Source organism: Cornus florida, unplaced genomic scaffold (genome assembly GCF_030987335.1).
Source record: "Cornus florida cultivar Cherokee Brave unplaced genomic scaffold, ASM3098733v1 CherokeeBrave_3.0.0_Hap2_Chr01, whole genome shotgun sequence".
NCBI classification, from domain to species: Eukaryota; Viridiplantae; Streptophyta; class Magnoliopsida; order Cornales; family Cornaceae; genus Cornus; species Cornus florida.
In genome coordinates this window covers 86,157,997-86,185,926 of record NW_026775571.1, presented here as the reverse complement: position 1 = coordinate 86,185,926, position 27,930 = coordinate 86,157,997, and the positions used below count along the sequence as shown (strand labels likewise).

Genomic DNA, 27,930 nt, shown 5'->3' with positions numbered 1-27,930 from the left:
GTTACTATTGGCTATAAGGTTGTGGTGCAAGCTTAATTACATCCAAGCAATAAAGCTCGATACGAACAAAGTTATATTTAATGAGAATTTCCCTTTCTTGATATGGGAAACAGTTAATTTAATCGTTCGAATCATTTTAACTCTTTTATTCCATGTGCTATATTTGAATATCTCATTATATATGCCTTCCCTGGTACTAAATTGTCTTGGCTTGCATCTAATAATGCTTGCACCTTGGTTCTACAGTTTTAGTCATGAGATAAGGTTGTTTATCAGTAGAAAGACAAAAATAATCTCCAGATCTGTTTTGCACTAAAAGGAAAATACCGTTTACAGACTAAAAAGTTATATAAATGTAGATGTGATCCTTCTTTACACGACTAGTTGTATGGAGACTCATGAAATCAGATCTTCACCTGGATGGGTTGAGGTTTTGATTGGAGTACAGGATAGTAAATGCAGCTCAGTTGGCTTTTTAACGGTTTCTTTCTATTGAGTTTTGAGCTTCATGCTAAGAAATTATGAAATTGTGGTGTTGCTGGTGCTCGGTTGTCTAGCGATGATTTCTGGTCTGCTTAATGCTTACCTCAGTATCCCTTTGACGGGGCTTATCTTGACGAGATGCATGGGTACTGGGTTTCGTGCTAGTGTATAGCAGCTAGATTGACTATTTCCAATGCAGTTTTTGGCATTGTGAACGGCATTCAGGACTGTGGGTAGCTTTGTCCTCGACTGGTTTTGAGCTTAACTGGATTGGTGTAGATTCGAGTTGTACAGATTGGTTTGGCGGTCATGGCAGTCTGGGGGGCAGAGTACAAGGTGTTGATACATTTGCCGATCGAGGGTGTATCGACCTCCTGGAGTGTTGAACATAATGCAAATCACAGGGAGGCACCCATTTAATCAGGCACTTTCTTAGCAAGTGACAGTGCTTGCTGGTCTCCCGCCACGGTAATCACGGTAATTTCTTTTTATAATCGCTTCATGTGTGCTATGCATCCCTGACTCCTGATTGCTTGGGCTGGATCATGCACCTTATGGTAGTTTCCTAGTTGAGATGTCATTTGTCTTTGGTCTTTTTTCTTCTGTGTTTTTGGCAGACTCTGATCTCTCTGGTTAAGGGAGGGGTTCCTATTTGTTCCCTGAGCAGGGGTGCATGATGAGCTTCTTTTATATGTGCGTGTTTGTGGATCAGTGTGTGTAATTTGGTGAAGTTAGAGCAAACGTGCACACACTCACAATATGGTCCTAACAAGGCTCGAACACTCAACCCCTTTTGAGTGAAGAGATCATACCATCTGAGCTAATGTCCGCTGTGATATAATATAGAAGTTTTGATCGATCTTGGTTAACAAATGCACCAGGATAATCTCATAACACATTTCCCATTTGAATTGCTTAGCATGCAGGTTAACAGCAAATAGATAATTAATCAAAGAATGAAAACTGATTGTTAACTCAATTATGAAGGCAATAAGTGTATATTTGAATCTTAAGTCAGATAAAGCAGAAGCGCGAAAGCAGTACAATTAAGTTATAAAACAGTGAGAATTTGAGCGGCGCGTGACGTGAAATTGTTTTAAATTACAAAATTATTATTTAATGTTAAATTACAAAATTGACCTTGCTATTTTAATATTATAAAAATTATTATCAGCATTCTAGTTAATATTAAATAGTAAGGTCAAATTTTCTTAGTTCAAGGATTTTTTTTTTTTTTTTTTTTTTTTTTTAAAGGGAAGTTTTAGGTACAGTTTTGAAAGTACACCTTTACCCTTTATATATACATACATATTCATTTTTTCTTTTTATGGATGTATGCGTAGCTGTTGAAAAGAGACACAGAAGGGAACATTGTCATTACAATATATTATACAAAATGTGCTGCACATGTGATTCCTTACCATTCTTTTTAACGGCAAATGGTGGAGAGGGAGGTGATTGTAAACTTTTTGTATACTCCAAGTTGTTCTTTACTAATAAATTGATAATTTAAAGGGAGAATCTGCCAAAAAGAGACAGTTCAGGTCTCTTGACTCTCTTATTCCACTATTGTGTGTGAACCATTTCTATTTGAACAAAAAAAAAAAAAAAAAAGTGTGGGAATTCCATAATAGTGTAAAAGGAATCTTTTATCTCCAACTGTTTGAAAATATTGAGCATTATTATGCTTTTGCCACAACCACTTTTTGTCTGTAGAAAACTTTATCATGGGAATTTCAAACAACAGTATCTCTCATATTGGAGCTTCCACTAAATCACTGGTTGTTTTCCTTTTTCCAAGTCAAAAGGATTGGGGAATAAAGCAAAAACAGCCCCATGGTGTTGCCAAAGGCTGTCTCCAAGAAGCTGAAATGTTATTCCCAATTGTCCATTCTTCTTTCTAAGGTTAAAGTCATTCCAAACGATTCTTTTCTCCACGTTCGTGGTGTTGGACATCTTAGAGTATTCCACGTTCGTGGTGTTGGACATCTTAGAGTATTTCATAATCTGATAGTACTTCATAATCCGACACCGGGTACCTTTAGTCCCCGTTAATTACTGAAGAATCCCTTAGGGGTTCACTTTTACAGCTTTGATGTTCTTATCAAGAGCCTGGCCTTATTTAAACATCACAGATTAGTGCAGCAAACAATCAACCATATGTGAGGACAAACCACTATTTTGCAACACTAAGGATGACCCCTAGGTAAATTCTGTTTAAAAAATGCACCAAATCTTGCTTTTACCACAATCCTCCTTTATCCCAAAAATAAATGTAGTTATTCTCCATTCCAAAGAAAATTAATAAATAAAACAAATGAAATATAGCTTTATTTTTCTTGTCACCTGGTTACGAGTCTTATGACTGAGGAGTAGTAATGAGTTAAGCGCACACACTTCTTCCATACACCAAAATCCTACATGAAACATCGAAAACCAATTTTATCCAGTACTGTCTGGTACTTGCTTCAATTCCACACACAAACACATACACATTATATATATATATATATATATATATATATATATATATATATATCTCCATGTATTGCCATGAAAAATACGCGAGTCATGGATATTTTTTAAACCGTTTTAGTAAATTATTTCTGTACATTATTTAATGCTGCATAAAACAAATGGTAAAGAACTCTAATTTCTTACTTCATTTAATCTAAGTTTCTCAAATCTTTCTGTCAATCACCCTTTTTCCCATAAATTTTGGAAATTGTAAGGCTTTGGAAGCTGATTGCACAAGGGAGAGATTATGGAGCAAGTTTGCTCCTTGCAAAGATTTTACACAAGCAACAAGCATTGCCGTTTACTGAGGCTCGAACAATCAACTTTTCATCAAAACTGTGTATATCTAGTCAAACTCATTCAGTAATATTTAACATATTCTCACAATTTCCTAACTTTGTGACTTACACCATCTCTAGGCGAAGATGAGGACGACATATTTCGGTGGAGCACAGCCTTGTCTTTGGTAAATGCTTTTTGAACATCCTCTTTAAGCTCCATGAAGCGCGTCCTCTTGAAATTCTGTTCCTCCAGAGTGCCCGTCTCAAGGTAGAACAAATCAGGTAGGTCATCCTCCATGAACTTATCCAGCACTTGTGAGCAATGGGGAAAATAGTGTCTACCCAACTCCACTGCCACCACAATAACCAAAACGGTTAAAGAAGATATTTGCAAAAACTAAATCCTTTACTAAGCCAAACGCAAATGATACGTTATTAAGAGTTCTCCTGTAACCATTTCAGCACTGCAAGTAGAATTGGTTCCTATCAAATTTACTCAGTAAGATGAAGTTAGCAAGTCTAAGTTAACAACCTTAGTAACGGATTAATAGTCAAACCCAAGCAATATTGTGTATTGTGTGTGTGTGTGTGTGTGTGTTTGCTTGTTTATCTCTGTTTTTGCACTAGTACTAAGTTATTCAAAATAGATAATTAGTGGGTAATTTATATTAACTATTATTCAAATCACTTGGTGAGTGATACGTGATCGCTAGATGTAGAGTGAACCAGGTTGGAAGCACCAACTTATCACCTAGGTTCCAGGCCACAGCTCTCCTTACAGGAAGAATTGATAGCTCCGACTACATTCAACAAATGGAATATGGATATGCCAGCATCATGCAACTCAATCAGTGATACAACAAGTAACTGGACATTGGAAAGGTGAAAGTACCTGTTCTGGAAAGGGCTTCCATCCTTGAATGGAGTCTTTTGTTCTGCATTATGGGTGTCTCATTCAAATCAACCTCCCTCAAGTTCCCACTTGAACCTCTCGACGCTAACAGACCGGCATATCCAGATGTTTTTTCAGCATGTGCAATATCCATGACTAATTTGGCTTCAGTAGGGAAGAATAGTCGTGCAAAAGCAACTGTGACACAAATACATAACAACAATTATATAGGAGCATAGTAATTCATGATATAAACACATCACATCAAATAAAGAACATTATAGAAAGTGTGATCGAAATCTTTGCTCAAGAAAACTTGACAAACGCAATTATTGCACGTGCAAGCGCCAAACATCAAAAAGGTTAACCATATATATATATTACGCCCCAAAAAGGGAAAGCATTCAATAGCTTAGATTCTCAAAATAAGCAGATAAAACCAACTTGTCTCTTCGATACGCTGCAATAGCATCACCAGTTGAATTTTAACTACTGCATATTATATATAATATGCTCAGTCTACCTCTGCCATTGTTCTTTCATTACTGGTCCAAAGTCCATATAAAACAGGGTGATTGTGTCAAGTGGGATGCGATCATGAAACCACAAGTGGAACCCATTGATATGTATCTTGAAAATGTGTTTCAGAGTAGCATACTACTCACCGTCATGTTTTCTTATTCACGCGTAAAAAATTGACCAAGGGCAGTCATAAATGAAAAAGAAAACATGTATCCAGAATATCATTTATTTGGTTAGATCTATGATTTCTCCATTCATAAGTGTAACCATATATGCTTAATTAAAGCCAATATTTTAGTGCATACCAGTTCAGATGATCAAATATCCAACCAGTCCAAAATGATTGGCCATCGTTAAAATAAAATAAGAATTGCACATCAGAAAATTAGAAATGCTTAGAAATTACAAACAGAAATTTACCAACAAATCAGATTAACATAGCAAGATGACTTTCAAATAAATGGATATTGATCATTAAAGCCAACCACTCTGTACATGAATCTACAGTTCAAAAATATGTTCAGTCATAAAACATATCTTGAGTGAAAAGTATTGTGAGAAAAATGAACATAAATAACAAATATTGAATGCATATCTTGAGTGAAAAGTTTTTCCGTACAACTTTTACACTCGATGCTTAAATAACTAAGAAATCGTTAATAATTAAAAACTTTTAAGGAACTCTATGGTTCAATAATAAATATATATATATATATATATATATATATATAAAGTTACCATTACCTATTTTTCTCTTTCCTTTTCCTCAGCAAATTCCTATATTTTAGTTAGTTATTGGAACTGAACTAAATATAAAACATAATTGTATAAACAAATTTAATTAGTTATTATAAAATAATATTCTAAGCAATAAGAAAAACACAATCAACCTGAATATGTGTTATTATTCCACATTATCAACTCACTCTCTCTCATTTTCAAGAACCACCACCTTCAGCAGTTGTTCTATTGCCTCACTTATAAAGACCTGGAGAGAAAATACTCAGGTACTTTTTAGCGTGATCGGGCTCATCCAAAGGGATCACATGTGGATTCTCATCTACTAGGGAAGTTACAAGCCAACTTTTTTACTAATAGAAGTACAAATTAGTAGAGTGTAATAATATAAGTAATAAATTGTCTATTCAGCTATTAGACTAGCCATACTTGATGGCACAAAATGTTGGGCAGCTAGGAAACAACATATGCATAAAGTGAGTGTGACAGAAATGCGAATGTTGAGATGGATGTGCAGTAAGACAAGAAAGGATAGAATTAGAAATGATCACATTCGGGAGATGGTTGAAGTAGCAGAAACTGGAGATAAAATGAGAGAATTAGTTAAGATTGTTTGAGCATGTGCATAGAAGACCTTTGAGTGCATCGGTTAAGAAAAATGACATAGTCCACATTGAGGGTAATACTAGGGGAAGAGGAAGACCAAACTTAACGTGGGTACAGTTAGTAAGGAAGGATATAGCATGACTGACTAAGGCTATGGCCTTAAATAGATCAGAATGGAAGCATAAGATTCATGTAGCCGACCTCAGTGGTTAAGAAAATTGCTTGGTTGTTTAACAGTTGGTGTCTTTAGGAAGTCAAAGGTTTTACACTACTTGAAAAGGAAGAGGGAAACTAACAAAAAGAAAAAAGAAGAAAAGAAGAAGAAGAGAATAAAAAAATTTAAAAAAAAAATAAAGGAAAAGGAAAGGGGAATGAATGAAAGAAGGGAATTAAAAATAAGAAAATAACATAATATGACCATTCATTGGAAGCATCAGGAAGAAAAAGAAAAGAAGAGAGAAAAAAAGAAAAGAAAAAAGAAAAGAAAAGAAAAGAAAAAAGAACAATCTCTTGGTAAAAAAAGCATCTTTAAAAAAAATAACTGAAGATATGGAAAATAATTTCTCAATTTTCTCAGAGCATATATACATACATACATATTGCAACTTTGAATTCCATAATTTCAGAGCAGAATCCGAAGAAAGAACTATAGCAGCCTCCCCAAGTATTCTAAATGGTATCTGATACCATGACTACTAAATATGACATGTGAGTACGTGATAATAGACTTCTTTAATAAGGAAGAAGACGAGAATCCAAGAATACTGTATGCATACATTACCTCTATTTTCAAGGTACAGCAGCTTCATGTGCAGATCATCTGCAATTGTTGGGGAAGAGATTGATGCATCTCTGACCATTGGATTCCTCCGCATCTCTCTCTCCAAAACATCAATGCATATTCGGTCTTTGTTTGCTTCCTGCCCCTGTTGTGTTTTTGCATGATAATCCTTTGGCCTTGTCAATCTTCGGCAAATACTAACAGCAGTCTGACCATCTGATGTCATATCTGATGCACTAGCTCCTTTAGTCAGAAGCGAAACTATTATTGAAGGCTCCTTACGCATTGCAGCAATGTGGAGCACTGTATAACCCCGAGCATTCTGAAGGTTGACATTAGCCTGACCCAGACCAAGCACCTCAGACACAACCTTTGGGTCACAATAGGCAACGGCATAATGGAGAGCATTGGCTTCATCCAAAGTAATATCAGATTCAGTTAAGAGAAGACTCACGAGTTCAACATCGTCCGAGTCCAACGCTTTGTGTATTCTCCTAATTCTCTTTTCACGTAAGGGATCCACAGCTACTGTCTCATTTTCATCATCTGCTTGGGACTTGTGGCGGAGCAATTTAATGTTCTCAGCAACTTCATAGGGGACCTCTTTCTCAAGGCAAATGCTATCAAGATCGGATCGTGCAACTCTATTGACACATTGAGTGAGAAGCTGGCTTGATTGACAATGGAAGGCAACCAAAAGGATTGGAATGACATCTTCCACAAGAGCCTTGTCAACAAAGTTAAAAAGACGCCGCTGCAACATAGAAGCTACAATGAGCATAGCTGAACTTGGGGGACAATAGTTGAATAAAACAAATAGTGCTGAAAATGAATGCTTATACTCTTCAATCAATACAGGATTACACCCGAGCTTTAAGTTCACTCCATACTTTTACTTTCAGTAAGTCGCCAGGTGATGGAAATGAAATTCAGTTCATATTTTTTATCATATACAGTATTAACATCAAATTTTTATTTTATTTTTGGTAAGAAGATATCATTAAAAGCGCTCAAAAAGGGGAGCGAACCCAAAAGAATACAACGAATGCCCAAGGCGACATTAAAGTTTTAAGCTATCCATAAAATCCAATTAACTTCAAATTTCAAGATAAATATGTCTTGTATTTGTTTTATAAGATAAGTTACTTGATCAAACACAAATACTGTTTTACCATAGACATAGTCGGCATCAAAAGCAAAAGGCAGAAACATTCCTAGACACAGTGTCGGTCCCGCCTATACGAGGTGATGTGAGAGGTAGACCTGAAACAGACCTAAACTATGAAATTATTTGCAAAAAGTGACTGATCTAGGACTCAAGCCTGTGTACTTACGCTTGGCAGCCCAAGTGTTACTGTGGCACCAAGCAGTGGCCCTTAAAACTATTGCTGGACAGTTTAATTCCTCAGTCCTTACTATAATTTCTAAAAGGAAACTGCTGTGGGAGGGGTAACTTTAGCATGGATGAATAGTTTATGTCCAATAAGCATGTATATTGCCTCCATTCAAAGTACTGTAAGGAAGCACAGTAAAAATAAATAAACAAGTTTCTTGGTTAGGATTTTGGAAGTATTTGCTTCTTTGAGCAAATTAATGCAAGCTTTCTTCAAAAACGATAAAACACTTCCCAAATTCTAAATAGAGGATGTTTGCATTAATAAAGATTACAATCATATAGATTGAGCAAATCAATGCAAGCTTTAACACTTCCCAGATTCTAAATAAAGGATGCGTGAATTAATATCGACACAATCAGATAAAATCCATATACAAAATCACTCACTTAACAAATTTGGTCATAGAGATCACAACATCAACGTACCAACTAGGAAAAAAAAAGAAGAAAAAAACGATCACAACATCAACATGAAGGGGTAAACATTAGTCAGTATAAATACCACACTGACCTGAAATAGTGAAACCAGCTCTGGAACCTGAAAAATGGATGATGCATACATCAATTCCACGGAGAAATTAATAGCAGGTCTGCAAGAATCATGGATGCATACATTATCCACACACGTTGAGACGTCGTTGGGTGAAGACTTCAGCTTTCCCGTATACAAATAGCTTAAGAAGATAAGGAAGGCCTCGTGTCCAACCTTACCATAAGGCAACAAATCACTCATGCAATACTTTGGTTTACCATCCTTCTCTAAGGACCCCTTTTCTTTCTTGAAAAGCTCATGGAAAAATTTACTCCTAGCTGCCAATATACACCGGTGAACACCAACCAAGACTCCCTCAACTTCAATATTCGCATCACTGTAGTCATCACAGCCAGTATCAACCAAGAGCTTTTCTAAGTTACAGCTGAGCTTGCTTAAACTAATGATTTCGAGACTAGACCCTGTCTCAGAACCAGAGCAGGTTGGTATATTGTAGGTAATGGAGCCATTTGATATATGGGAAGATGAAGTAAAGCTTATAGACGAAGAGGGTTCGGAAGAATTTGCCATTAGTCAACCTTAGGACATAACCCCAATATAGATTATAGGTCAATCAAAACCACAAGGACAAATTAGAACTGAAAAAAGGTTCAAGTATGCAATAAACAAAAGATGAGTATTGTCTATAGAATCAAAGCATACAAAGCTTATTATGTAATGTATGAATGATGAAGTTCTGGTTCTAGCAATTGCTTATGGCAAAAACCCATGTACAAAATGATAGCTCAAGATAATTTTCATATGGAGGATTAAGCTTCTCAACTCTAAATGGACATATGAAATTGGCCTAATCACACAATAAAAAACATGAAATGAAGTGAAAAATGAAGACCACTTCAGTAAATTGTCACAGAACACAGCTCCAAAGTGCAAGTTCTTTCAATTCCTATATTGCATAAATCAGAACTATGAATCAAAGCCATAAACCCTCTTTGTAACATACTCAAAAACCATCTAATCAGCAAAGAAAGGTATAAAACCACATACTCAAACAATCAAAAACAGATCACAATGAACTCATCTTCTCTCCCAAAACAATCAGATCTTACTTGAATTAACACCAAAGTCAAGCTCAGCACACAAAACCCATTAAAAGCCAGTTGAATTTAACCCAGAAACCAATCAAAATCAGAACAATTTCACAGAAAACACAAGCATCAACAACTTTTTCACAGATCCAAAATCATCAATCAATTCAAAGATCAGCGACTCAATTCAGTGAATGAATTGAAACCCAAGTGTGGACACTACACATCCACGCAACCCATGTGTCAACAAGGAAGTTTCGTCTCCTGTTTTTTTGCAGAGAATTTTAGAGAGAGAAAGTAGAGAGAGAGAGATAAAGAGGAGATGAGAGCTGTCGGTTTGTTAAGCAGGAAGTGGGTTTACCCGTTCGTTCGTTAGCAGCTGAAGTCGTTTAGGTGACGCTTGCGATGTTGTCACGCTTCATTGTTGGCTTTTGCTTACGTCTTCCATGCCATCACTTCCTTACATTACATGAAAATAAAAAAACCGAGTCTTCTTCTCTCGTAGAGAGAGAAAATCACAAGATTCGTGAGAGAGAAAAAACGAACTTTCAAGGGAAATTGCTTGACTACGAAGGGTTAGACCAATATAACCCAACAAACATGTTATAATTACAAAATATGCTCCACTTCCAAAACTAAATTACCAATACACCATCAATCAGTGTACACCTTTTTCCAAAAGTACCCTCAATGGAACTTCATATTTCCTCTTTGTACTCCTTTGTATGGTATAAGTAATGAATTTCTTCATTCCCACTTGTGAGTAGTATATTATCTTCGTTGAATTAAGAATTTGATTTGATTCTGATATCAATTGTAACGAGTGAATATTGTAAATTCATCCATTTATTTTCGTTTCATCTCCCATTCAAAACCTCTAAGCTTGTCATCTTACTTTCACTTGACAATTTTTTTAAATACAAAAAGTACTTTGAATAACAGTTAGCTACACACTCCTAAAAACTTTTTTGTGGACAATCTAAACAACCAAGGAAGCGAAATTGAGTCATCATGAATTTTGTGCTTCGTTTACGAACGAAATTTTGTGCTCTCATTTATTGGCCGGCATAATTATATCGTGCAACACAACTACATTACAAAATATAATATTTATATAATAACTTTAAAAAAAAATTATACAACACGTTTATATTAAAGATACAACATTAATATAATACATTATATTATGCAGCAATGTTATAACATCGTTAAATTAAAATTTTAACACATTTTTATGGCATTGTAGTTATTGAATTCTAAATTTAAAATTATTAAAATTATTAAATTTATAGTATAAAATTATTACATTAGACACACAAAATGATATAAGAGGGGGCTAAAAACCAAAATGTGCCAGTACAATTCATTCATGTATTAAAACCGGTACATTTGTGGATGAAGAAAACGGTGGGTACGGTTTTCTGAAACTTGAGATCTGTAAAAAACAAAAATGTACTGCACTAACTTATCTTTATGTGTACTACAAAAGTAATACTGTACTTTATTTATTTATTTTTTGCGCAAAATAAGCTAACATACACACATGTTTTTATTAAGGCTCAAACCCTGTATCTCTTTTTTGAAGGGTCGGCCTTGGAATCGCTAGGCCACCTGGGAGCGATCTTAATTATGTGTAAAGGGTGAGATTTTACAAGGGTCCTTTCGAAGGGTCGGCCTTTGTACCGCTGGGCCACTTGGGAGCGATCTTGTACGTGAAGTGTGAGATTTTACAAGGGAGAAGGCTTTTTGTCCACTTCCCAGAGCCTCCAGTGGCACAGCCAAATTCTTTATCCTTGGACCGGTATAAGTTTTGAGAATTCAAGAGAAGGTCAAAGTGTAATTTTTTAAATAAAAAGAAAATTTTGATGTAATTCTGCAAACCATGAGAGGAAACCGATAAAAATTGTCCCAAGGTAAAAAAAATAAAATAAAAAACATACTAAATAGAGGAAGAAAATAGAAGGATAAAGTTAAAAGACTTCTACCAAATAAGGAGAGGTTGATGTGAAGTTTTAATTTTTTTCGTCCTAAATTAAATGTTTTATTTGGAGAATCGTGACTTGTAAGGATATTTTTTTTTTTAGACAGTGAGAGTACATGATTTTGGTATTATTGATCCCAACCAATCAAGTACTGACGCATTAATAAAATTAGTTGAGATATAGCTTACACAAATTAAGTTAACCTAATTACTTATTTTATGTTAACACATGATTAACTTAGGACTATTTAATAATTTCTTGAGGTTGAGAAATTTTTAATATCAATAAAATACTATAAAAAGTGATAAAATAATAATAATAATGTGGGGCCCCCTTTCATTGATGATGGTGGTCGGCAATGGATTTTACCAAAGAAATAAGAAAGGTGGGTGAATAAAAGAAAACATATTGCGAAAGCACTTTTAACTGTTTCTATAGAGAGAGACACTTTACCAATGCAAATGTAAGCAAGCATGTGAGGTATGTCATGTGTGCCTGTGTGTGACTGTGTGTGTGTGTGTATATATATATATATATATAGATGGATAGATTCATGGAGGTTGGTGGACAATTTTATTGAAAATGGTGGGCCCAAATAAAAGCAAAGCTACTTTAGCTTCTTGCAATTTCCAGAGAGGTTTCCTACGAATGAGAGAATTTCACAACTCGGTGTTTGATGGCTTTGAAAAAACCTTCAGTAGAGAGAGAATATGTTTGCAAACATGTTTTGTAACTTTATTTTTACTTTTATAATTTTGAAAATATGTTTGTTAAAAGTTCGATTTCACTTGTTTATCACCAAAACATGTGTTTACCAAATATATATATATATATATATATCTTTTTCGGCTTAAAAACAATTCTAACAATTACTTACCACTATTAATGTAACCGCAGTGACAATAAATAAATAAATAAATAAATATATATATATATATATATATTTTTTTTCACTTTAGATATGGTTAAGCGGTTTATTAGTTAGACTTTAAAATTTAACAAGTCCCGCTGAATGGGGAGACGTCCTTCCAAACTCTCGAAAATTAGTTCAGTTTTTGATAAACCCTGAGACTTCAAAAAGAGTGTTGCAGCAACTCTCGATCATTTCTTTTAATTCTCTCACTGTTAATGCCAACTGTACAATAGCCATGTTGACCATCAAAATTTAAATGCCAGCAATAGTACAATGTATCTAAATATAAAAATATGGCATGCACATGTATTTATTTGGGTTGCATCTTACCATCTTCCCTATATTAACATCCATTGAATGCATATATAGGTGCATGTGGTGAAGGCATATAACATATATATATTGTACACCACACAAATCCAATCCAATGTAATCAACCATTTTTCTTTGTGGATAGAATGTATATCTGTTAATAAGCATATCACCATCAATTATATAGAAGACACTCGAAAGGCCATAAGACTAGTATTTTTCAGCATGAAAATCATTAGATATGGTCAATTAATAATACCTCATAATGATTTGAAGGGTTGATTACTTGAGTCAATATATAGCAAGCAGTTTTCATCTAGACTTGGTCGTGGTGAAAATTGAAGGAAAATTGGGGTTAGGAACTTTAAGTGTAAATCAATCCACTTCTACATATATATGTGTGTATATATATATCTATATATATAGATATATATAGGCAACAAATTTACATTAATATGATATATATAGGCAACAAATTTACATTAATACTTGTATGACTAAACTTGAATAGAAATTTAAATTTCTTGATGTGCATTAGACGGTTCAGTATACATGATGAGTCACATCCTCACGCCTCTTGGGGGCTCTTGTGAGATGTCCTCTACCCTTTGCAGTGTAGCATGCTTTAGTGTAGAACAGGTCGGACCTGTTACCAATGGCAACTACTCCCATTCAAATATTTTTATTTATAAAATTACTTGCGTTTAAGAGTATCAAATCGCTATTTTGAATTTAAACTTAAAGAAAATTTAGTTTATAATTTTAAAATCAAAGCATCGATTTGATATCTAGACTTTTACCATTACAATATTTTATTATATATTCGTATTGTTCAAAGCCACGCTTTCTTATATTACATCTGTTCCTCTTTAATTGTTGCCTTCAAAAATCATAACTCACATGTTTGTGAGTGATGTGGTCACGATTTTCAATGGCAACAATTAAAATAGCATAAAAAGAATACAATTTTATGAATTCTTCCCTAGCGAGGAGGATAGGAGTTCCTCCAAGAGACTCCTCATCAAATCTTATCCTCTCATTTATTCTGGTTCATTCGTGTTGCTCGAGACTCAAGTGGATCAATTATTAAAACTTGCATGTGGGGTTGATATTGCTAACGTACAATTTTTTTTGGAATATGTCCATTCAGTTTGATTGTTCTTGATTAAATAATGGCAAAATTAGTCTGGAAAAAATGATGGGCGATAAAAAATAAATATATATTTTTTCAATGAAGGGTGACATTGTGAGGCTTTTTTTTATATTTAATTATTAATTATTTTTATTTTTATTTTGACAAATTACAAGAAGAGAAAATCAAACACAGACATACTCGCTTGAAGAATTGAACGCAACACGTAAAACTTGTTATGTTAAATTCACCCTAATATACACTTAATTGGGACATTAAGAATAAAATAACTATAACGTCGAGAATTTGTTCCCAAAGTATCATTTTCTAATCCTTAAGCGAGCATCTAAAAATACCCATTATTATAGTTGAAGGAACGTTTTCTATTCATTTTCTCAAAAAAAATATGTTTTTATTTTTAGTTGTTCTAAAATAAATGTCTCATTTGAAAAGTTAAAATTTTACCAATTTAACCTTCTTTTATTAAATTTATAAAAAAACCATCAAGCCTATAAAGACTTAAATGAATATTTTGGTAATTTATTCACTATAAATATAATAAAAATATATTAAAATTCATACTTAAAAAGTTAAATTTCCAAAAAAAAAATGTTTAATTTGACACAAAAAATAGTAGAAGAGTAAACGATATCAAAATAAAACAACTCTATCTGACTACACGATCCATTTTTCACCTATAAGATGGTTGAAGACTTGTGTAGTTTACAAAAATAGCCCTTCTTTTTAGAATTTTGGTGAAATATTTTATATTATTGTGAAAGTATTCATTAGTTGCTATAAATGATTTTGAAGCCAAGTTACACCAATAAGTCCTTTTGCTATTGTCTTCTTTTTGTTTATTTATTTGACAGACAGATGAGTAACAAATTCAATTAACATGTTTGGACTATTGCGCTATTAAAAAATAAATAAATTCCCAACTTTTTATGTGAATAAAGAAAAAATATCACTTCAACTAAATCCTTAAAATTTTTGTCATTCCATCAAATCATGGATGAGGTACGATAACACCTAAGGGGTGATACACACACACACACACACACATATATATATATATATATATATATATATATAGGGGAGAGAGAGGGGAGGGTGTTATGAACTTTCGAGGTACCTTCCTAGGGGCCTAGACCCTAAGTACAAGGGAGTGGTCTTTCTTTTCTATGGTTTGTTTTAAGCATTTTATTTTGTGGTTGTAGCATCAGCCATTGGCCTATTCTCAATTGACTTGACATGTTATACATAAATAGTAGTAAAATTCTTCCCCTTTAAAGTTGTTGAAAAATCCCTTTGGGTCCCACTACCCATGATCTGACACATTTGCATTATTTAATTAAAATCAATACGCTTAAATAATGTCTGTTCAATAGTACTACTCCGTATTATTTAACAAATATTTTTTTCTTCCCAAAATCCTCGGTCACCTTTTATTTATTTATTTATTTTTTAATCTCTCAAATTTCTTGCCCTAGAAGTCAATGTTCAAAGATTGTATATTTCTCAAAATCTTATAAATTTTTTAGAACCCTTTTCCCAACAAACAATATGAATATTTAAAATTGATTGAGTAGTTTTGGATTTTTAAAAGGAGATAATAGATATATTAAATGCATATTTTCTTAAGAGACAAGAATTTTGAGAGATATATATTTTTTTTCTAAAAAATTCAAGCAAGTGTTTTGTACACTCACTATATTTTGCCTCTACGAAAGAGCATATATCATCTAAGTCCCTTTTGATTTGTCAAGAGATGGGAAGGTTATACTCAATGATTATTTTCATTTTAATGAATTTACTGTCATACCTTTTTTCATAAATTTAATCCTTTATAAAAATAAGGACAAATTTGGTATTAATAAAATTTCATTAAAAATGCTAATATTTCCTTCCATTTTCTTCCATCCGCTCCAATTTTTGAAAGATAACTAAACCAACTCATCAAGCTTTAATGTATCCCTCTAAATCCTTCCATTCCCTTTCTTTTCCTTTCAAAATTTTATACCAAACATAAAAAATCATATCCCTCTATTACCTTTCCTTTCTTTTCTTTTCTTTTCTTTTCTGTCCAACCAAACTGGGCCTGAAGCGATTTTCGAGATCATAAAAGTATACACACGTGCATAACACTAAAAGTTCAGTAACACACATACATGTCAAGCCACAAAAGGGTTCAGGCCTGAAATAGTTTTTGGGTTGGACCAGTCTTCAATCCAAAACTTAAATGTACAAAGGTTATCTTGTGGTTCTCCAAAACCCAAGCCCAGTTTAAAGTCCAATTATTTTAGCCCAAGCGGAATCAATTATGAATTATTAGATTGAGCTTGCATTACAAGAGTGGGGTCAGTTCTGCATTTGTGCTATATATATATATATATGCTTTGGGGAAGCTGGGCGCTCGACCAATTAGGCGGTAATGCCGTGCTCAACCTTTTTTTTTTTTTCAGGACAAGAATGTTAGATTAAAAGTTAGAGGTTCGAAGGCTGGAAGCCGGGCTCCCAAAAACAACAGAAAGCAACTCAATCACAGACTGTGAAGACGTTCACGTGCTCAACTATATCTTATTAGTCAATTTTTATGTCAATAATATTCATGGAACATTAAGTCTATATAGGACACTTTATGGACAATATTTCACTTTAACCGACAATTTTGGGTTTAAAACAAATTTAGGGTCATAGAACATTGTCCTTTTCTATTTTGCTTTATCCAAATATTGTGCGACATATATTTAGTCACAAGTCGCAATACAAAGATTTTTGACCCAACCTAAATTACTTAAATGGTTAACATATTATATGGTAACAAATAATTCTGAGAATGAAAAATGATATTCACGTTTCAGTCAAAGGTTTCGATGAATGCAAAGTGATGGCATCCGCTCTGAATCTCTTTACCACACGTATTCTATGGATGTAAAACCTTAGACTTCGACTTTAACCATCGAAGTCTTCAGCATTGTGGGTTCCGCATGATGTCATCTGAGTGATTGGTTTGGGCCGGGCCGAGCAGGGCCAATTTGGGCCAGCATCACTCGAATGTTTGTAGTAGAAAAATGGATTGGGCCACAGAAACAAGAAATGGGATAGGATAAAACAAGAATAAGAAGCCCAACACAACCTAAAATCCCAAATGCATATAATTTAAATCAGTTTGAAAATGGAGAATAAAAAATGGGTGAAGAGCAAAAGCAAACGCAAAAGCAAAAGCAAAAGCAAAATGACAGCAAATAAGACGAGAGAGCGCATCGAGAGACGAGAGGAGGAATTAAAAGAGAAACAAAATAGACCACAAAAAGTTAGAGACCTCCTTCAAAATTATCTCTACACAGCTCAATTTTCTTTGTCCTCTTTGCAAAACACACACAACCCCTTCACTATGAACCCACTAGCTTCACACACACTCACACAGTGACACACACACAAACATATTGTATAATTCAATGGAACATCATATGGAACATCATATGATACAATGGTTTACTTATTTTTTTATCAACATTAATTAAAATAATGACCTATAATAAACAAAGTGAGACATCATGTAGAATATCCTAATCAAAGAACAACAAAGTGATCAAATTGGTCCACATCAAACCTAGAAAATATCCACCCTCCATTAGTTCAATCTTCATCAAAAAGAAAGAAAAAAAAAAAAAAAAAAGTTGGTTTGTCACCATCAAATGGCCAATATTTTCTCCCTTTCTCACCCACCAACCGTCTCACACGTTAGTCGATCATAATCACAGACACAGTAGGTCATAAATCTAAAACTAGCTTCATTTTGAACTTTTCGTTTCATTTGTATATTCATTCATTGCAATCATCAATCCTAATTAAAGTAGGAAAACAACTACAATAAGAGGACCCCATGGAGATTTTTTTGTGACAGGAACAAAATATGTTCGTTGTAGTGTGACATTTGGCAATCACCACGGTTGAGATCACTTCACAAAACGTGCAAGTTTATATATATAATACAAAATTTAATAGTAGAATAACTCTAATATTATTAATGTAATGACATCAATCCTATCTCACATCAAACGGCGATTAATTTGTATGTCGAATTAAGTATTGTTTATTTATATATATATAATAATCATAGAATCAGTTTCACTGTCGATGCATTTAGTTTGATGATCAAAAGCCATACAAAAGATGTGAGGCTATGTTTGATATACAAAAATGGAATGAAGTATAAATGAAATGCAGCGATAATGGAATGAAGTATAAATGAAATGTAGCGATAATGGAATGAGAATAGTTCAAGAAAGGAATGATCATTATTCGATTGATTAATTATATTTCGGTGTTTGGTTAAATTAGTTTAAAAGTCACAATAAAATAAATTTTAAAATATTATTTAAAAAAAAAAATTAATAGAGGGACGTATATTTTGTGTTATATAAATAATCTATAATATGATATTTGCAACAACTCTCGCTTTACCGGACACAATATTGACTTTTCAAAGGATTATTCTAGGTTAAGTACGTTTAATTTTGGAATTCTAATGGATTTACGGCCATTATGGTTTTAAAACGTTTTATGTCATAAAAAGGTAATGAATTTACACATAGCACTTCCCCTTCCTCAGGCGATGTGAGTTCATGACATTCTGTAGCCTGTCAGTGCCCACCCACATCACACTCGCCCACAGAGGTTGTCACAATTACTCCAAGGTCCTAACGTCCTCGTTGGCCACACTTCGGTCGACTGAATTCCGGTTGTGATACTATTTATAACAACCCTCACCCTACCCGTATACAATATTGTTCGTTTTTGGCTCTCTCGAACTAGAGACTTCTCAGTAGGTCACCAATTTTGGTATTATTCCAAGTTAAGTATCCTTAACTCCGGAGTTCTGATGGGTTCACGGTCATCACGGCTTTAAAAAGTCTTGTGTCATTGAAAGATGATGAACGTGGGATCGTAACACTTTGTCGCCTGCCAGGGTCCACCCACATCACACCCGCTCACAAAGGTCGTCACAATATATTATATATATATATATATATATATATATATATATGTGTGTGTGTGTGTGTGTGTGTGTGTGTGTGTGTGTATTTATATATACACATTATCACGAGGGTACTTTTATCTTTATATATATCTTATTTTGATTCTTTAAAACTAAATGTTCATTCCTTCCATCATTTTTATAGGAGTGGTCATTTTTAATTTGTAGAGAGTTGGGAATAAACATTTCATTTCATTTTATTGTATTAGGTAAAATTCAGCCACACCCCTTGAGGTTTGGTAAAAAGACATTCAGATGATACTTACCTGTTTTTTAGACAAAGGCACCCCTAAATGTTCAAAAATGGACAAATACACCTCTTTACATGAAAAATTGACCAAATTACCCTTTGACCGTTTAGAACATTTTTTTAACTTTACAATTTAATAAATTGGACCAATCTACCCTCATGAATAATTTATGCATAAAAAAAAAACTTTATATTGTTCACTTTTTTTTTTTTTATTTTTTTTAAATGTCCCAACTTCTTTAAAATGTAGACGTCTAAAATGATTTTTTGATTCAATACATATATTTCAAATAAATTATATTTTGTTATTACTTCTTTTCTTTTTATTTTTTATTTTTAAATTAAGATGCTTAATTCTTTCATCTAAAAAAATTAAACCAATCTCTTTTCCTTAAAAATAAAAAATATGGTACCAGTATAACTTTATGCATTTTAAATTATATATGAAATATTATGCATTTCCCAACATAAAAGAAAATAGGTATTAGTATAACTTTATGCATGCATTTGTTTTTTTTTTTCCTTCTTTGTTTTATTATTATTTTTTTTCCCTTTTATGGTGAGAAATGCATAATATTTGATATATAATTTAAGATGAATAAAGTTATACTAGTACCATATTTTTTATTTTTAAGAAAAAAAGATTGGTTTAATTTTTTTAGATGAAAGAATTAAGTATCTTAATTTAAAAATAAAAAAAAAGAAAATAAGTAATAACAAAATATAATTTATTTGAAATATATGTACTGGATCAAAAAATCGTCTACATTTTTAAGAAGTTGGGACATTTATAAAGTAAATAACAAATTTTTTTTTTTGGTTACTTTTTTTTATGTATAAATTGTTTATGATGGTAGATTGGTCCAATTTATTAAATTATAAAGTTAAAAAAGTCTCCTAAACAGTCAAAGGGTAATTTGGTCAATTTCTAATGAAAAGGGGTGTCTTTGTCCATTTTTGAATCTTTAAGGAGTGTTTTTGTCCAAAAAATAGGTAAATTTCATTTGAATGTCTTTTTACCAAACCTTAAAAGGGTGCGGCTATACTTTACCCTATTTTATTTCATATATATATATATATTCCTCTCTATAATATATCAAATCACAAGATGCCTCTTTCTTTTATATTATTATTGTATTCAGAAAGAATCTTGAAACGGTGAATATTGGGTCCCGCTCATCTAAGCATATCACATGTTATCCGTTACAAAACATTTTCCTCTTTTGTTTGATACATTGACCCCTCAGCAATTTATTTTTTAATTTTAGTGAACCATCACTGCCAGTATCACCCAAACCCAGGCTGGAACTAAACCGTTTTTTCTCAAATACCAATCATTCAAATACTTCCAGAATTTTCAAACCACCAAAAAACCTAGCAATAGTTTAAATTTTTGGGTCTGAGAGCGTCAAATCCGGTCTTTAATTTAATGTCATGTTAAGCGTTCGGATTCATTCTCGGATGGTCTGACCATAACGTAGCCATTGCAAGTTAGGATGATAGAGAATGTTAGAAGTTCTTCTCTTACATCGGATCCCGATGAAGATACTGTTGAGTGTAAGTGGAAGGGGGAGGTCAAGTATTGAAGCTTTATATATATATATTTTTAAAACATATACAAAAATCATTTATGTTGCGTGTGAGAGTACTGAATCGGTATATTAAAATTGGAATAAGTTTAGTTCAAAGTTTTAATTGAATTTTCTTAAATTCCAAATCCAAGCTGTCGATTCGATGCTTCCAAACATAGCATTAGTTAAATGTTTTCTTAAAGTTGATTTCATCAAAACCAAGTTAAATAAAGACTTTTAATTAAGAAAACTATATTTTTTTTATTCCCTCAAAACTATAAAAATGTTTTTAGTATTTCTGAAAATATTTTTCAGAAAGGCAAAAACAAAAGAAGTGACACGAGTGACTTGTCTTCTTCTCGCTCAAAAGGTGATAATGGACTATACAAGAAGAGAGATGAGTCCTTTGTAGTCTGTCCTCACATCGGAAATCAGTACTTTCATAACAGGAGTGACCTATATTCAAAAATTAGTTGATAAATGGTTATGGTGAGAAGAAGATCATGCAAAATCAGGCTGAAACCATACTAGTTTTGCAAGAACCAGCAGATAAGGATAGTCCTCCCTTAGTCCCTGCCACCTTCCCTAACCTTAAATGAAATCAGGATTCAAATTCCAACTATTTGGTACACTAATTTTTTTATTATCATTATTTTTTATTGCTATTACGTGGATGATAACATTGTCCGACCTCTTAAAACATTTCATAATTCACTATCGTCGCACATGCACGTGACAAATTCCCAAGGTGGTCCAAGGAATTTCGATTTGGTACACTATTTTAAAGCCTTAACATATACTACATTGATAAATAAACTCATTATTATAAAAATCTAATGGCCTTGTTTTTTTCTCAAACAAAAATAAAAGGACAAATAATGAGAAGAGAAAAAAATATTGAAATTTAATATCCACTCCAAAAATAACCAAAATTTCTAAAAAATAACGACACGTCAAGTGCACACTAGCCGACAGTTAGTTCCCTTCAAAGCAGGGCGGGAATATAATGCCCACCACTAATGACTCACAACTGTCTGAAACCATTTCCTTTTTTCTACCCCCTTTTTTTTTTTTTTCAGAAAATTTAAACTGGAAAAAGGTAGTATTAAATTTAACGGTTAAAAAGTCTAGGAAAATCACCAACACAATTCTTGTCCTTATTTTAGTGTCCTTCACATCATCTCTTGCACTTCTATAGCTGTGTTTTTTGTTATCTTTTGGCTTTGGAAGAATGTCAGTGAAGCTTTTCACACTCTCTTCTTCGCCTCTAATTAATTTTCAGAGCAACCAAACATGTTTTCTCTGCATGACTTGCTAGCTGATGAAGGTTTCGAGTTCCGCAAAGGTCAGAAGAAACAAGTGAGGTTCAGAGACAGAGTTGCACCACAAGATGAGTCCATTGCTTTGCCTATCTACATCTGCCATGACCGGAATAGCTTCAATTTGTCGAAGCACAAGGCCGATAAGAGCGTTGCACGAAGTGGGTCGTCGGTGTTTTCATCGAAAAGAGGGGATTCGAGTTCAAGGAGATCGAAATCTATGTCAACAGCAGAGAGTGGACCGAGCAAAAATGAGCCTGCAATTGATGAAGTTGCTATAAGAGCAGTGATTTCTATTCTAAGTGGCTATGTTGGGAGGTACTTGAAAGACGAGACTTTCCGGGAAACTATAAAGGGAAAGTGTAATTCTTGTTTGGAGAGAAAGAATAAGGATTCTGATAATGGGATATTTGCAAACATGGAATTGGGGATTGAGAGTATTGAGAGATTGGTGGGAAGTCCAGGGACAAAGAAAGAACTGAATATGAAGTCAATGCGAAATTCTATTAGGCTTTTGAGCATAGTTGCATCCTTGAATTCGAAAAAGTCCAAGAATGGCTCAACCTGTGGAACACCCAATTCACATCTCTCAGCGTGCGCGCAGCTTTACCTTTCGATTGTTTACAAGATTGAGAAAAATGATAGGATTTCAGCTAGGCATCTGCTGCAAGTTTTCTGTGATTCGCCATCTCTTGCGCGGACTCACTTGCTTCCTGAACTTTGGGAGCATTTTTTTCTTCCCCACCTTCTCCATCTCAAAATTTGGTACACTAAAGAACTCGAATTCCTCTCAAACTCGGACTATGGCGACAAAGAGAAGAAGATGAAAGCTTTGAGCAAGGTTTACAACGACCAAATCGACATGGGTACCATTAAGTTTGCACTCTACTATAAGGAGTGGCTTAGAGTTGGAGGTCAGTCACCTACTCTTCCTTCTTTGCCTTTGCCTTCAAGACCCTTCAATATACCATCAAGAAGGAGATCTTTGGATTCTTATACTTCACATTCCTCCGTCAATAAATCTCTGTAAGTTTATGATCAAATCTGTTTTTGTTCATTCCTGAGAAATATAGAAATTCTTATACCTAATTCTTTTGTGTATATGTTATGTGTGCTTCATGATTGCTCAATCACGAAAGATTTCAAGCTGTTTTTGGCCAAACTATTGAGCGGCGGTCAATGGACCTTGATGATAGAAATGGAGCTTTGATCAATACATGGGGACTAGAGGAAGAAGAGAAAGAGTATCTGGATGAAGAGGACATCAAGGGGCATGGTTCTGTTGAAGTGAGTTACTTGTCTCCTCACAAAAAACCCCATATATATATATATATTTTTTTACATTTTTTGTTTAGAGTTTTAAAAACGAATTGCATAGGAAGTGTTCAAGATTTAATCTATTTTATGAACTATGACAGAATAGAACCAGGACTCGTCGAAGATCATCAAGCCTAAGTCAGAGAAAATCTCAAGCTGAATTAAGACCTGAGATGCAGAAATCAGACTATCTTCGATTTCTTACCTGCCAGAGTGAACCAACAGAGAGTTTGGTGCATAGAGGCCATATGAGCACAATTGTCTCGATAAGAAATACAGAGAACACTCGGCTTTCTTCTACTGATCTTAGTGGAGCTATTGCCACTATTTGCTCCTCGGAGATCCTGAGTGACTGCGAAGTAGCAACCCGTGTGATTACCAAAGCATGGTTGGTTTCACATGGAGATCCCGCAGTTGAAAAAACATTATCGAAGGCACCAGTGATTGAGGGAATGATGGAGGTTTTGTTGGCTTCCAATGACAACGAAATTCTAGAATTTGCAGTTTCAATGTTAGCAGAATTTGTATCAAGGAATGAAGCAAATAGGCATATAATTCTTAATTCAGATCCACAGCTAGATATCTTCATGAAATTATTAAGAAGCAGTAGTCTATTTCTAAAAGCTGCGGTTCTACTTTACCTGGTGAAGCCGAAGGCGAAGCAGATGATATCAAATGATTGGATTCCTCTAGTCCTTCGGGTGTTGGAGTTCGGGGATCAATTGCAGACTTTATTCGCCGTTCAGTGCAGTCCTCAAGTAGCAGCATATTACTTCCTCGACCAGCTTCTTACTGGTTTCGATGAAGACAGAAATCTGGAGAATGCTAGACAAGTTGTTTCGATTGGGGGATTGAGCTTGTTGGAGAAAAGGATGGAAATAGGGGATGTCTCCGAGAAGAACAATGCTGCATTAGTTATTTCCTGTTGTATACGAGCAGATGGAAGCTGTCGACACTACGTAGCCAACAATTTGAACAAGGGTTCTATTCTTGAACTCCTTGTTCTTGGAAAGCATAGGAATTGTCATTGGTATGCTTTCACTTTGCTAACAGAGTTAATCTGCCTTAATAGGTATGCTTTTTTTTCATACTCTTACAAATTCCTTTGTATTCTCAAAAAGCAATTCGTGATCTGATACTCTAGTGGAATTCCACCAGAAACCGGGCGACAAAATTCTTAAATGAACTAATATGTGGATGGGGCAACTTGAACACGATGCATATCTTGCTAGCCTATCTTCAGAAGGCTCGGCTGGAAGAACGCCCCATAGTTGCAGCAATATTGTTACAACTTGATCTCCTGGTAATTCTATTTTCAATCTTTCCTTTTTCTTCATTTATATAAACATGTGTTTTTATGCACCATTTGGTTTGTTAAGATGTTTGAAAAAAAATTTGTGGGAGGTCTTCATTTAGTAGCAGTTATGTTGCAGGGAGATCCTTTGAAGTGTAGCGTATATAGAGAAGAGGTAGTAGAGGCTATAATCACAGGTTTGGATTGTCAAGTATGTAACGAAAAGGTTCAAGAACAATCAGCCAAAGCTCTGATGATATTGGGAGGTCGTTTTTCTTACACAGGAGAAGCAGCAGCAGAAAAATGGCTTTTGAAAGAAGCAGGTTTCTTCGATGATAGCTCAGGGGATTCATTTCATGGAAAGAAAATTTTTGTTGATGAAATCATGCAGTCGGTAAGTTTAACTTTTGCATATTATGACATATTAGACAGTCTAAAATTTCTTTAAAATTTGAATTTTGTGCATAAATTTGGTTTTAAATTTTTAATTAGAACACAGACAAGCTTTAAATGGTTCAAGATATCTAGCAGAATTAGATACTATTTGGTGGTCATTTTTTTAAAACTTTCAGATGAATATTTTTCAGAGACTATGGAAGTATGGAACCATGTAAATCTTCATGGTTTTCTACATTGATAAATGGTCTCTTAATTGGCATTGTACTTCAAGACAACTTTGTAACTCACAAGAACATTTTATTTATATGACTCATCTCCAGAATGAAGAAGATAATGCCACTGAAAATTGGCAAAGGAAAGCAGCGATAGTCTTGGTCACTAGCGGCAGCAAGAGGTTCCTAGCTGCTCTCTCAGATTCAATATCCAATGGCATCCCATGCTTAGCACGAGCAAGCCTGGTCACTGTTTCATGGATAAGCAGCTTTCTCCATTCAGTTGGAGATGAAAATCTTCAGTCCATGGCATGCTCAATCTTTGTTCCACAGTTGATAGAATCCTTGAACTATGACAAAGCTCTAGAGGAAAGGGTGCTTGCTTCATTTTCATTACTCAGTCTCATCAAGAGTTCAGGTACTTTACGCGCTTTATGCGTTTCTTAGGAAAAACTTAACAAGAGAAAAATTAGAATAACCTTTAGTGTCCTAATTTTCTTCCCTTCGTAGGTTTTTTTTTTTTTTTTTCTTTCTTTCTCGGCATTGTAATTTATAAATGTTGTAAGATTAACTTATACTCACAACTTTGTTTTGTTACATTTCTCACAGATTGTGTATCTAAATTCTCAAAGTCAGATAAAGAGTTGTTGAGCCGTCTCCGGGACCTTTCCCAAGTGACATGGACAGCCAGTGAGCTTATTTCAGTCATCACAAGCAGTTTGAGGCATCACTACACTGAGCTGGACAAAACACCTACCTACTTGGGAGAAATTAAATCACATCATTAGTATTCAAGTTTCAGCAGAGGCATTTCTTCTTTGCCAGATTAATTCCTATATTTTCTTTTGTTTTCAAAGGGTTTTTTTTTTTTTTTTTTTTTTTTTTTTTTTTTTTTCCCTACCTTTTTTCTGTGTGTTATATAAATACATATCTTGCATAGTCCCTTCCTCTTTTCTTTTCTTTTCTTTTCTTTCTTCTTTTTTTTTTTTTTTTTGTTAAGAGTAGTTCTTCTAGGATTTTCCCTTTGTCTCTATTATTTTTGTAAAGTGAGGAGTATTATGTATGCAAATAAGATGATTTCTACAAATAAAATCCAAGTTAAGCAATCACCTGTAGTGCAGATCTATCCAACCCATATGCTACAGCCAAGTTTCTTTCACATCTTCTTAAGTACTGTTTAACAATTCCACTGTGCATGACCAAAAGTTGCCAAATTGATTCCTACTTTGTTTCCTAGGAATATGTGTTTTGTTTCCTAGGAATATGTGTTCTATTGTTATCAAAATTCTCGACTTTTTGTCTAATGTGTGCCAGAATTTATGCCCAATAATTATTTCCTACCCTGCCTCAGCTATTTATTTGCAAGTATTCTTATCCACATAAATGAACCATGCCCGCTTGGTTTATCTTTCTTAAAAACAGTTCTCAAAAACTCAGAAAACTATTTTCGGAGAACTATCTATTGAGTGTAGTTTTCTGAAAATAACTGTTTTCTTTGCTGAGTTTTAAAAAATCATATTTCAGAAACTGTTAACCAAGCAGATTTTTGTACAGATTTATGATTTTCAATTTTCTCAGAAGAAACTGAACCAAGCATTAATACTTGGGAAAGCTCAAAAGGGAGTTGTGGAGAAGTCTAGGGTTATTGTTTTCCCTCTTCTGGGTCAAGAGAAGATATCTAGTTCTATTCAGAAACAAATGGTGGATTTTGGGGCTTTGCTGTATAGTACCTTTAGAGATGGATACATTGGTGTTCTATGGAGGACTTGAAAATATTAACAAGCAAGCAATTATTCTTTATTCGATGACATTGTGATTATAATAGGCTTGTTGTAACCGTGTTAGCGTGCTTGCCCTCTAACCCAAAAGCTTAAGCGGTTGGATAGTACTGCATACCCACCCATATATCCCGATAATCTTTTCCATCCAAATCCAACGTTGGACAAGAGCCTAACACTTGTTCAATTCGATTTCGCCATCATAGGTCAACCAAAATTGAATGCCCAATGCTACCTTAGAAATGTAAATTGAGCTAGCAACCATCAGCTAGGACCAGTTTCAACCTTTAAGCAGTTCCGTTTCTTTTCTTTTTGCCTTCGCTTTCCTTTTCCTGCCTGTTTGGCATTGCAGGTCAGCAAACTAGAAGCACTTTTATTTAGAGAGATACCGTTTGCTGTCTTTGGTGACTCAAAAACCTACATTTTTTACCGTAGATATTTAGTACAACACAACTTTTAACAGAAGCTTAAATTTTGTGTCTTCTGAATTGCATCTTCCAACACTGTTTGCCCTTTTCAGCATTGAGCACTTTATTGGAAGCTACAACAACGCCAAACACACACTAAAAAAATCTCTATGGGCTCTAAGACAGTCCACTGATGTCTCAGG

The 27,930-nt window shown here is 34.1% G+C and overlaps 2 protein-coding genes across 2 annotated transcripts; one reads left to right on the top strand and one right to left on the bottom strand.

The window, feature by feature from the left end:
• Window positions 1-3,120: 3,120 nt before the first annotated feature.
• Window positions 3,121-10,298, bottom strand: LOC132304450 (BTB/POZ domain and ankyrin repeat-containing protein NPR1). The gene is made up of 4 exons (XM_059802132.1): window positions 8,728-10,298; window positions 6,821-7,574; window positions 4,174-4,371; window positions 3,121-3,632 (listed from the first exon to the last, which is right to left on the bottom strand). Exons 1-4 carry the CDS (start codon window positions 9,277-9,279, stop codon window positions 3,382-3,384), a joined length of 1,755 nt encoding a protein of 584 aa, XP_059658115.1. The 5' UTR covers window positions 9,280-10,298; the 3' UTR covers window positions 3,121-3,381.
• An 11,871-nt stretch (window positions 10,299-22,169) lies between these two features.
• On the top strand, window positions 22,170-26,880 carry LOC132304435 (putative E3 ubiquitin-protein ligase LIN-1). Its single transcript, XM_059802109.1, has 7 exons — window positions 22,170-23,346; window positions 23,460-23,607; window positions 23,739-24,709; window positions 24,796-24,940; window positions 25,071-25,325; window positions 25,651-25,960; window positions 26,152-26,880. The coding sequence occupies exons 1-7, from the start codon at window positions 22,295-22,297 to the stop codon at window positions 26,328-26,330; spliced, it is 3,060 nt and encodes a 1,019-aa protein (XP_059658092.1). The 5' UTR covers window positions 22,170-22,294; the 3' UTR covers window positions 26,331-26,880.
• Window positions 26,881-27,930: the final 1,050 nt, after the last annotated feature.

Bases quoted from the DNA above. Each gene is read 5' to 3' on its own strand.
- LOC132304435 (XM_059802109.1), top strand. From the start codon at position 22,295: ATGTTTTCTCTGCATGACTTGCTAGCTGATGAAGGTTTCGAGTTCCGC. The intron at 23,608-23,738 runs GTGAGTTACTTG...GAACTATGACAG, and splicing joins AGGGGCATGGTTCTGTTGAA to AATAGAACCAGGACTCGTCG. The intron at 24,710-24,795 runs GTATGCTTTTTT...GAATTCCACCAG, and splicing joins GAGTTAATCTGCCTTAATAG to AAACCGGGCGACAAAATTCT.
- LOC132304450 (XM_059802132.1), bottom strand. From the start codon at position 9,279: ATGGCAAATTCTTCCGAACCCTCTTCGTCTATAAGCTTTACTTCATCT. The intron at 4,372-6,820 runs GTAATGTATGCA...TTTGTGTCACAG, and splicing joins GCTGTACCTTGAAAATAGAG to TTGCTTTTGCACGACTATTC. The intron at 3,633-4,173 runs GTACTTTCACCT...TTGTGGTGGCAG, and splicing joins GGAAGCCCTTTCCAGAACAG to TGGAGTTGGGTAGACACTAT.